Genomic DNA, 12521 nt, shown 5'->3' on the forward strand with positions numbered 1-12521 from the left:
ATCAGATGTTTTTCTTGAATAAATTATTGCTGGATAGCTGCAAGCTTTTGGTGAATTTCCAGAGTTCTGAAAAAGTTGATTATGACAGTTTTTGCCAGTTTTACCCTTGCTTTTATGGAAATGAGAATTGTTGAAGGTCCTTGCTCCTCCAATTTTGCTGATATCACCTGCTATTTGGAACTTTTACAATGAAATATTCTTGGAGACTGAGCAAACTGGAACTCCATTTATATTATTTCTAGAAGACAACTTAATATTATATTCCAAAATAAAATCCCTCATTTTTTAGCTTTTAAAACCAAACCATAAAGAACTGAGTCCCTTCAAGATCTCAAAACTGTCAATTCAGGGTCCAATTCTATAGAGCTTATCTTTCTTATAGAAATTTGCCTGAGCTAATTTTGCTACCTATTAAGACAAAAGAGTAAAATTTCATTAGTAGCTCAGAAGAGTAAGAGATAAAATGTGTATTAATTAAAAGTTTAAGATAATAATCAAGAAATTTAATTAATGGGGGCTGTGTATATAAATATAAAAATATCCTCCAATCAGAAGCAGTATCTTAATGTGAAAGAAGATGTTCTGAACCATTTAGGAAAAATATGCCTTTGCAAGAATCTAATAAAATATGTGGAATCTCTTCCTAGGAAAATGAACATATACATAATTCTGCTTACAATTTAAGGGTTTCTTAAATATTCTGCAGCCTGTGCATTAAAAACTCCTACTGAAGGAGAAAAAAATATGATTTTAATGGGGAAATAGAGAACAGATATTCAAATAATTATAATATCACATCTTCAATGGAGTAATAAGAATTTAAAATATTAAAACATAAATAAATGGCCAATTAATATACACATTTCATTTTAAAAGCTAATTTGTACATTATATGTAGTATTAAATATGTTTTCTCCTAAAAATGTTAGAAACAATGGTTGGAGACTATTAAACTGTAAGTCTCTTAAGTGTAGATGCTCTTTCTATTTGTCTTTGGATTATAAAGACCTATCCAAATAAACAGCACACAGCAGTTCCCAGGTGACCCTTTACAAAATGTATTTTTCTCAATCATGTATTTGAATACAAATGCATTAAGAAAACAGGAAAAAGAATGTTGGGGCAATGACAAAGATCAAATAAACCACAAAGGAATAAATAAAATAGGAAGGGAAAGAATAAAGAATGACATGTTAAATTATCTGTTGCCTGTGAGACAGGATAATTAGGAGAGAATGCAATGGTAAATATAGACATTTCTAGATATTCTTGTTTGAACTTATTTAAACTTTTTGTTATGTTGAATTTCACTTGAAAATGTTTCTTCCTAGTATAGCATCTCCTATCTTTAGTCATGAATGAGGTCATTTTTGGACCCTAACAATTTGCAAATTGACTGCAAAGGCAAAGGAGATAAACTGTTTTTGCCTATCGTGGTAAAAAAGAGTTTAAAGAAGTTGGGAGTGGGGGACACTGTTCAAAGAGGAGTAAATGATAAAAAATAAATATTTTATTATTTATTATATATAATGTACCTTATAATAAAATGTGTTCAAATTAGAATTAAATAAACTAGTGTGAAAATGAATAATAGAGGGTATGGGAACTCCATTGCCAAAAAAAATGGTTGGGGAAGGAGATAAAATTCTGATTGTCTCTTGGTCACTGTGTTAAAGAAAATGGGAAAACTACATTTTGTTGCCATAAATATAGAACTAATTGTACATTTTCAATTGAAGAACACTGATCCCTGATGAAAACCAGATAAAGTCATATGTAATAAGCAAAGTTCAACTGGATATCTTTTAATACTTGGAGACTGTGGCCCTACCACATAGGATCAATGGAATGACGTGGCTTTATCTTCAAAACAGGACCTGAAGACATTTTTGTAGCCAAAGTCATGCCAAAGCAATAAAGAAGTGAGCTACAATTTCCCATATATTATATTAAAGACAAAACTTAAACTAAGGGGCATAGACTACATGCCAAGCCCCTCTTTAAAAAAATGTTTGGCATTTGACTCCCTGATAGATGACATTCAGCCTGGCAGTATTGGTCTATATCTCTAAAGATCTCTCACTGAAGAAATCTATCAATAAACATTCTCAGCCAATTGACAAAGGAATTGTCTCCCTAAAACTGTCCTTAGACTGGAGAAATTCAGAATTAGGTATTAATGATGACCTAAATCAATATAATATAGATATAATGCCCTCGCCAGGTGGCTCAGTTGGTTGAAGCTTCATCCCATACACTAAAATGTTGCAGGTTTGATTCCTAGTCAGGGCACATTCCTAGGTTGTGGGTTTAACCCCCAGTTGGGGTGTGTATGAGAGGCAACCAATTATGTCTGTCTGTCTGTCTTTCTGTATCTCTCTCTCTCTGTCAAATCAATAAGGATATTCTCAGGTGAGGATTTAAAAAAATATATATATATTTTATTTATATATAAATATATCTATATTTATTTATATATACCTCTATATTTATTACATCAGTAAGCCTATATATAATATCAATATACCTGTATATTTATAATATATATATAGGTATATATTACTCAATATAAATATATATATAATACATAAGTATACTGAGTAATTAAATTAGACTTGTGATTTTGAACTGGAATCTTACTAACAGTTCATCAATAGTATCAGAACATTTAAGAGTAATAAAGATTCAACACATCTATCTGTATGTTTAATAAACTAGGTTTATGCAAAATTATCTCAGTACTCAGACAGGTTTTCTTTATTAGTTGAAAACTGAGGTACCTAAAATCAAACACAGTATATTAAATTTAAATGCAGTTAAAAATTTTAGGTAACATAATCTAGTTGTAAAGCCTGGTTAGAAGTAAATTTTAAATTCTGCTAAATTTATAAAGCAATTTGTATTAGAAAGTATTAACAGCCAATTTTAGAGTATGAAACCATCATATATAAAACCTGTAAATCTTACCATAAGATTTCAAAGATTAAAGCACTAAAAATTTCAGTTAGAGTTTTTTTATGAGTAACAACCTTCAGGAATCTTTTATAATCAACATATGGATAATAATATTTCGAAGGTTTGTAACAGTACTGATATGTCAAAATAAGGATCCCCCAAAATATCTGCAGGAACATATTATCTTGGAGCTCATATTATGTGGACTTCTACTCCCCAAAGTAGCATAAGTGGAGAAAATATAAATAGGCACCCTGCCTTAGGTTTTCCAATTTAAACTGTCAGTTGCATTGCTTTTGGGATTAGAAAGGAAAGGACTAAAGAAGGATACATCTTCTACTGGACTGTGAAAAAGTCTAAAGTTAGAAGAGAGGATAATTAGAAAAATATAATAATTCTGCCACATGAAGTGTGAGCATATGTGAATTGTGGCTACATAAAACTATGGCTTAAAACTGTAAAAATAAATAACTTTAAATGATTACATACTATTTATGAATATATATAGATGAATATGATCACCCATATCAATGTCTTAAAATGTTAAGTCCTGCAAGTCTTAACAGTATTGATCTTTTAAATTTTCACATATACACCATATGTGACTTAAGCCCAACATTATACGAGTCTTTTAATTCTATTAATCATATTTCTAAAGGTAGTAAGGTACAAACTTGAAGAAAATTCATGAGTTTCTTCTGACCTGCAATTATCATGTCTTTGTCATTATTTCCTCTCCCTCCCTTCTTATCCCATGTTGTATACCACAGGACTCAAAATTAGACACTAAAAAAATATATGTTCTGATTTCACTTTCATCCTCATCAAAACACATAGGCCTATAAGCAATCTTAGGTGACTTTATAACTCTTTAAATCACTCTAGCTGTCTTTCAAATACTATGTTCTAGAATTCTAACAGACTAGAATAGAGTTTAAACTGCCTCCACCCACTTCCCACTACATTATAACCTCCGTTTCCCCACCCCCAGATGAAGGTTAGGTTGATAAATGGATTTTGGAGATGAAATAAAGCCAGACATCAAATAACTTACTTGAAATCCATCTCTTACCTTCTGTACTTAACCCTGGACTTGATGTGAACTTGGCTACATCAACAATTTTTACAGCAAATTGTTGCCCAGTTTCTCTGTTGATACATCGTCGTACAACACTGAAAGGACCCCTAAAAAAAAAAAAAGCGAAGTTTAATTCATTGATTTTACTAAATTCCTATTTCTCTCCAATATCTCACTGATATTTCATTGTTTACTGTAACCACAGTTTTCAAAATAAAATTTATGTATTATAATTTTGAACATATTTTTCTATAATTCATAAGGTAAGTAACTAATAATTTAAAGTTATTAGTTCAGAAAAAGAGAAAAAATTTGCATTTCAAAATCACTTTTTAAAATTCTAAATAGCATTCTTATGTTCAAGGAAAAGAATCATTGTAATATTCTATACATATTATCAACATCTTAAAATAAGAAATTGATCACTGGCAATATACATAACTTTTATATTTTAAACCAGAAACTTGAGTCACTCTTGACCCCTTCCTCTCATCTTACCTACAACCTTTCTAATCTTCATTAACCAGACCTATTGAATTTATCCCAAATATCTCTTAATCCTATCCACTTCTATCCACATCTCAATCCCTAGTCTAAGCTAATACCATTTTCTACCAGAACTACCTAAAAATATTTTCTATTCATACTTGCAGTGATGTTTTAAAAATGAAAATCTGGTATTATGTTTCTGCTTAAAATCCCAGAGGGAGAAGGTATGTGCAATACATATATTTAGTTAGGAACCAAAATACATAAATAATTCTTAAGTAAAATAAGAAAATACACTCTAGTAAAATCTGGGCAAAACATTTGAACAGGCACTTCACAAAGTGAAAGCCTCACATGATTTGGTCTCCAACAACTTCTCCAGCATCACCTGAGGTCACAGAGAAAACCTTCATCCTTCTCAAACTTCATTTTGGAACTGTTCTAAGCTGCCATAGGGAAGAAAATAATTTTTACTGGCAGAGTGTCACTGGTCCAATCATTTGCTCACCTAGTACTCCCCTCAATCTAAATTGGTGGCTCTCAAAACTGGGATGATGAAATACCAATGCCCAGGCACTAAAACATACACATGCATACACACATACATACACACACACAGTTTCTTGTGATTAATAGTTATCAAATAAGTAACTGATCTAAAGATAATCAAAAGATAGATTTCTACATTCTTGAATCTACTATTGAATAATACCAAATTCAATAGCAATATGCTATAGTAGTTTATTCGAAGGCTAGAATGGTTTCAGTCATTAAACACACATACATATATGTGTGTATTTTCCCCCTCCTCAGGAAAAAGAAACAGAAAAACACGAAACATCTTCATTGGCTTTACAGGCAAAAACAGTATACCTGGATGCATGTGGCCAATCAGGAGATAGAGAAAGGTTCTTCATTTATCTAGGATATTTGTGATTTTGCTTGCCTTAATGTATAAGTTTGTCTTTTTCTTTCAATTAGAGCACAAGTAAAAGAATACAGTCTAATCCAGACTTAAGCACTTTTCTGAGATCATATGAATTAGTTGATTTCACCATGACATCATCAGGACATTGATTACACTACAGCAGCAAATCTCTCTTGAAACAATCTAACAAAGCTAAACTGGAAAGAAAAGCAATGGTAATAATATACCTTTCAGAACTCTATAGAAACAGAGCCTTTTTGATAATCACTCAAAACTATTCAAAGATTTCCTTTGTGAGAAGACAATATAACAAGTGAGACAGGACTTCCACAAATGTTTTCATTCTCAATCTGGATGTTTTACTTGTGATCATGTAACAGGGTGCAGCCAAGAGGGGAGCCCCAAATAGGGATTTTTAATGGGGTCCAGAAGAGCTTGGAGATAACTGGCTCCACACCACAGGGCCACACCTGCCCAGAATGCTGGCAGCTGTGGCCAGTTGTGAGAGGAGCCAAAAATGGGGCTGCAGAGGAAGAGTGGCACTGAGATTTAAACGGAGGCACAGCAGCCACTGGGCGTCTCTCTTCTTGGGACCACGCATCTGTTTAGGACCATGTGGCTTTGGTATCTTGGTTGGGACCATGCGGCTTGGGTGAGAGTCAGAACCACAAGGCTTTGGAAGTGCTCCCTTTGGCCACATGGAGGGTGCCAGGAGGACTGTGTACATTTGTGGGAAACTTTAGTTTGTGTTATTTCAAATAAATAATAAATTCCTTTCCTTTTCACTGATCTCTAGTATTAAGAGACATCTTCCCTCAGGTGGCTGGCAAAACAAACCCAGTAGGTGGGGAGAAACCCCTGGAGAAAAAGGGGGGTCTTTTATGTCATTCAGCACCCCCCCCCATTTTGTAACAATCACTTATCCTGACAATAGCAAGCAATTTCAGGAAAAGCTTAATGTAATTGGTTTCTGTCCACACATAAACCCTTGGGACTCTCTATATATGTGTGTGTAGTGTGCTTCAATTCACTACATCTTTTTGGAAATTTTCTGAGAGCTGTATGTGGGATTATTCATGGTCAATGGGTCAATTCTTTACTTTTTCCCATTTGAACAAAGATGAGGAAGAAAGCATAGTTTGTCTTCCCACTCTTTGTGCAACAGTAGAATGAAGAAAGCTAGTTCTAGAGAAGGGAGAGAAAACAAAACCCCAAAGAAACAGAAATGTATTTATATATGTGGATAAATATCAAATCAAATTAATTCCTTAGGCTAATTTTATAATGTGAGGCAAAAAATGATTTTACCTATGAATTACTGATGACCTACAGAGAGATCACAATTACAGCATTTTCAAGGGTATTCTGTACCTCAATGATATCCAGGGGGGGTAGCATAATTACACCAAATTTAATACACTAAAAGACACTGAAATACACTTTAAGCTTTTTTTGTGATTCAATCCACCAACCAGAAACTTAGCAGAAACTGATAAGCATTTAAATGAGTATATAATACCTATAATTTTAGCAGGATTTCATTACATTTATTTGATAGGTTAAAGAGAGGCTGGCTATGAGAAAATCTGGTTTGGTTTACCATGTTAAAAGGGGTGAGGGTGCAATAAAGTATATATAAAACATCTACTGTATTAAACTTATTAATTATACTTGAATGACAGTTTAAGAAATGGCAAAAACTCAGAAGGTCTAAGTTTCACTCTGGCCTAAAATCTTTTTTGATGCTTGAAATTTCATGCTTAAATTTTTTATTTTATTGTATAGTTAATTCTTGAGTATTTATTTAAGCTATCATGATAAACTACTATGTTACTCATATTTCCACTAATTCTGGCCAGGATATTATTCAAAATGGAATAAGATAATTTAGGGTTTCTCAGACCTGATGAAATATATATTCTTTATTCAATTCTTTAAGAATACTGAATATTGATTGGGATTGTGGCACAAGGTTCTGCTTGAGGCAGGTAACTGCAGAATTCTATGTTTTTAAGTAAAAGGGCAATTAAACCAGGATACGTTACAAGTCAATATTGCTATAAAATTGCACGCCTTCTGAAAAGAAAGCAGCTGTGACTCTATACAGACACGGAATAATCTCTAGTTTTCATGTATGTGAGCAAAGGTTAAGTCTAGGAAATGAATCATTCTGATAACAAAAGTAAATGTATCAATAAGGGTGACTAGAATTAAATGAAATTACGCTAAAATATAGTATGTTGGTTTCTAGGATAACAGGATAGATTTGGCACAATGCACCTAATTTATTTTTCTCTCAAACCCCACTAAAATGATACCAAGGGGATTAACATTTTTTTTGCAGGACTGAGGGAACAAGAGAAGACAAGAGTAATAATCAAATCCTGGAACCAAGAAAGCAGATGCAGTAATGTAACAGGCTTAGCATATTTGGGAAAGCTGAACTGCAAAGAGAAATTAAGGGAAGTTGAGAACCAAACCCATTTATACTACAGAATCCTAAGAAGCATTTAAACTGGTAGCACCAGATTACTCTGGGACTGGAGGGAGAGGGTGATGCTGAAATAACAAGGTTTGCATGAAATCTGTTAGAGAACCAGTTAGAGTCCTAGAAGCCCCCCTTAACACATGCTACTGGGTAAATGCCCCAACCTCATTCTCACAAAGGTCCATTCTCTAGAGAGGGTAAAACTTTAGGTCTTAGAACTGGGGACACAGGCAGCTGAGGAAGTGGGTACTATATAGAAAGCAAGGGGATTATGTGCTCCCATACAAACTGAATGCAGACAACCCCAACTTCTTCTCCCCTTAATAGGAGAGTAATTAGAGCCTAGATCTTCACCCTTCAGACCAAAGAGGAAAGATTTTCTACTAAATATCTGACCAGCCCAGTAGGAAAGATCTAAAGACAATGAGACCAAATTGTTCAAACCACCCAACCAGATCATCCTCCTTTAAACCCAAAGTCAACAAGTTCTGCCAGTAAGTTCAGAGCTCTTAATCTTCTTTCAGTCCCTCTACTGCAACTTTCCAACCCTGGCATTAATGACGTTTGGACTGGATACTTGTGGAAGGAATCCTTGCAGGATGCATAACAGCATCCCTGGCCTTTACCTGCTAGATGCCAGTAGCATCCTCTCAACCAGTTTTCAAAACCAAAAAATGTCTACAGACATTGTCAAATGTCTCCAGGAAGGGTTAGGGGGAGAACTGCCCCAGATCAATAACTACAGATCTATTCCTAATCATAAGCAGACAACCAAACTTCTAAGGCATCTGGAGAGGAGTCTCTAATTTGGAAGACGAGAACAAAACAAACAGAAAGAGCAACTTAGAGGAAACAGACTAAACAAGAAGAAAACGTCAAACTACCATTACTATCCTCAGAAAGATAACTATGAAAAAAACCACAGAACTTTCAGAAAACAAAAAAGAGCTCTTGAAAATTAACACATGGACTTCCAGTCAAGATGGCAGCATAGGTAAACAGGGTTTGACTTCTCGCACAATCACATAAAAATTACATCTAAAATATAAAACAACTATTACCCAGAAACATAAAAAATTGAGCTGAATGGAAGTCTAACAACTATGGAATTAAAGGAATCACATCCTTCCAGACTGGTAGGAAGGGTGGAGATGTGGAACAGTCTGGTCCCACATTCATGTGTGGTGGATAAAAATTTGGGAGGGATATTTTGGGGGTGAGGAGTCCCAGCCCCACACTGGGCCCCCAAGCCCAGGGTTCCAGTGCCAGGAAGGTAAGTCCCCATAACTTCTGTCTGCGAAAACCAGTGGGGATTCAGTTGGTGGAAGAAACTTCTGGAGTCCCAAGCAGTTCCTCCTAAAGAACCAACACACAAGAGTTATTCAGACCCACTTCCTCTCACCTCTAGCACTGTGATAACAACTTCAAAAGCACCAGTGGCATACAGAGAGAAAATGCATTGTCTGACAGGGGCCACTGTCCCTTTCCTGAACCATCTCACCAAAGAGCCACAGATCCAGCAGGCTGGTGGTATCCTGGAGACTCCATCAACCTGGCTAACACTGTTGAGACCATTCTGGAGATCCCCAGGGACTCCATCCCACCCAACTTACAGGTCCACCCAAGCTGTTTTTCCATATTAATGGCTGGTCTTGGCTTATACTTCACAACTTCCCAAATCCTCTCAGACAAGCAACAGCCAGCCTCAGTGAGCCCTCAACCCCTATATTTCTTGCTAAGTGGCCACAGGTCCAGGACTAGCAGCAACCAGCCTAGATTCACAGCTTAGCTTTGTCTGCAAATCTCCAAGCCAAGCACAAGTAGCAGCCATATGTAGATTGCTTTATAGTTCAGATAGGATGGTCCTGGGCAACACACAGGTAGGATATGACCTCGGCCTGCGCCACCCAGGAAACCCCAGAGGAGAGCCTCCACACCCAGCGGAGAGCTACAGACCACATTGGAGCACTACCACCATGCCATCTCATAGCTGATACTCCATGCAGGGTGGAGGGTGGTGGTAAACGGTCACAGCTAATTCTCACAGCTGCTTGGCCCAGGTAAATCCTTCCCATTGACCTGCTAATAGCAATCAAGTCTCAAACACAAGAGGAGGGTATACTCAGCCCACATGAAAGGCACACCTCGAGTATCCAGCATGGGTTATAGGGGAGGCTGTGCCACTGGACCCTATAGGATACCTACTGCATTAGGCCATGCTACCAAGACAAGGAGTCAAAGCAGCTCTATATAATACATAAAAGCAAACATGGGGAGACTCCAAATGAGGAGACAAAGAAACATTGCTCAAATGAAAGAACAAATCAAAACTGCAGAAAAAGAGCTAAATGAAATGTAGATAAGCAATCGATCAGATGCAGAGTTCAAAACACTGGTTATAAAAATGCTCAAGGAAATTAGGACTTCAACAGAATAAAAAATATCCAAGTAAAAACAAAGGATACACTAATTAAAATAAGGAACAATTTACAGGGAAACAACAGTAGAGTACATGAAACCAAGAATCAAATCAATGATTTGGAATATAAGGAAGGAAAAAACAACCAATCGGAACAAAAAGAAGAAAACAATCCCAAAAAAAAATGGGGATAGCGTAAGCAGCCTCAACTACAAGTGTTCCAACATTCACATCACAGGGGGGATGGAAGGAGAAGAGAAAGAGTAAAAAATTGGAAATCTATTTCAAAAACAATAAAAGAAAACTTCCCCAATTTGGTGAAGGAAATAGACATGCCAGTCCAGGAAGCACAGAGAGTCCCAAACAAGATGGATGCAAAGAGGCCCACACCAAGATGCACCATAACGAAAATGCTAAAGAAAAGGAGTTAGTTACCTACAGGGGAGTTCCCGTTAGACTGTCAGCTGACGTCTCAAAAGAAACTTTGCAGGCTAGAAGGGAGTGTGGCAAGAAATATTCAAAGTCATCAAAAGCAAGGACCTACAGCCAAGATTTCTCTACCCAGCAAAGCTATCCTTTAGAATTGAAGGGCTGATAAAGAACTTCCCAGACAAGAAAAAAAACTAAAGAAGTTCATCATCACCAAACCATTATTATATGAAATGTTAGAGGGACTTGTTTAAGAAAAAGATCAAAATTATGAAGAAAAATGGCAATAAATACATATCTATCAACAACTGAATCTAAAAAAACAAACTAAACAAACAAGAAGAACAGAGACAGAATCATGGATATGGAGAACGTTTTGATGGTTGCCAGATGGAAGAGAGGTATGGTGGAATGGGTGAAGAAATGAGGGGATTAAGAAGTACAAATAAGTAGTCACAGAATAACCATGTAGATGTAAAATACGATATAGGAAATGGAGTACCAGGGGTATCCAATCCTTTGGTGTCTCTGGGCCACACTGGAAGAAGAGGTGTTGTCTTGGGTCACATACTAAATACACAAACACTAATGAAAACTGATGAGCAAAAAAAAAAAAAGGTTTTAATAAATTTACAATTTTGTGTTGGGCCACCTTCATAACAATCCTTGGCCACATGAGTGGACACCCTTATAGCCAGAGAACCTAAGCATGACCTATGAACATGAACAGTGGTGTGGGGATTGCCTCAGGGAATGGGGGCTGCTGGGTTGAGGGGGAAATAGGGAAAAATTGGGATAACTGTAATAGCATAATCAATAAAATATAATTAGGCCCAGGCTGGTGTGGTTCAGTGGATTGAGTGCCAGCCTGTGAACCAAAGGGCTGCTGGTTCGATTCCCAGTCGGGGCACACGCCTGGGTGCAGGCCTGGTCCCTAGTATGGGACACATGAGAGGCAACCACACATTGATGTTTCTCTCCCTCTCCCTCTCCTTCTCCTTCCCTTCCCCTAAAAATAAATAAATAAAATCTTTAAAACATAAAATAAAAATGAAATTTAAAATAGATAGAAAACGAATGCCAAAAAAATTAAAGAAAATTAAACTCATGAAGAAATTTAAAACTCAATAGAGCCCTGGTCAGTGTGGCTCAGTTGGTTGGAGTGACGTCCCATAGACTGAAATGTTCCAGGTTCGATTCCTGGTCAGGGCACATACCTAGGTTGCAGGTTCAATCCCCGGTTGGGGCAAGTATGAGAGGCAACCAATCGACGTTTCTCTCTCACACTGATGTCTCTGTCTCTGTGTCTCTCTCCCCCGCCCCTCCTCCTCTTCCTCCTCTCTCTCTCCCCCCTTCTCCCTCTAAAAACAATGAAAAATGTCCCTGGGTAAGGATTTAAAATTTTAAAAAACCTCAATAGAAGGGCTGACAGATAAAGTTGAGGAAATTTCCCAGAAAGTAGGGCAAAAAGAACAAAATAAATGAAGGGAACAAACTCAAAGGAATAATGCAACAACATTTTCCATGACTTAAATCATGAGTTGCCTGAATTAAAAGGACCCACCAAGCACTCAACAAATAGGTTACAGACCCCTCTTCATATATGCCACTGTGAAATTTAAGAACACTGTGGGCCAGAAGAGTTTCAAATTTCCAGAAGTAGAGATAAAGGTGCTCTGGAGGGGAAGATAATTTAGTTCACACACAGTAGATCGGGGACCACAATGGCATTTGA

At 36.4% G+C, this 12521-nt stretch overlaps 1 protein-coding gene across 11 annotated transcripts in view; it reads right to left on the bottom strand.

Moving 5' to 3' along the window:
- CASK (calcium/calmodulin dependent serine protein kinase) overlaps positions 1 to 12521 on the bottom strand; it is a 422712-nt gene that overhangs the window by 325041 nt on the left and 85150 nt on the right. For 6 of the 11 annotated variants that reach the window (XM_045860500.1, XM_045860504.1, XM_045860499.1 and 3 more), the window contains exon 2: positions 4010 to 4140. In XM_045860500.1, coding sequence (XP_045716456.1) covers positions 4010 to 4140 — 131 coding nt within the window. The remainder of the gene's footprint in view (positions 1 to 4009; positions 4141 to 12521) is intronic. The other 5 variants (XM_045860508.1, XM_045860507.1, XM_045860509.1 and 2 more) reach the window with 1 other exon arrangement.

Source organism: Phyllostomus hastatus, unplaced genomic scaffold (assembly GCF_019186645.2).
Source record: "Phyllostomus hastatus isolate PE091 unplaced genomic scaffold, TTU_PhHast_1.1 phas_scaffold_200, whole genome shotgun sequence".
In the NCBI taxonomy this organism is placed as follows: domain Eukaryota; kingdom Metazoa; phylum Chordata; class Mammalia; order Chiroptera; family Phyllostomidae; genus Phyllostomus; species Phyllostomus hastatus.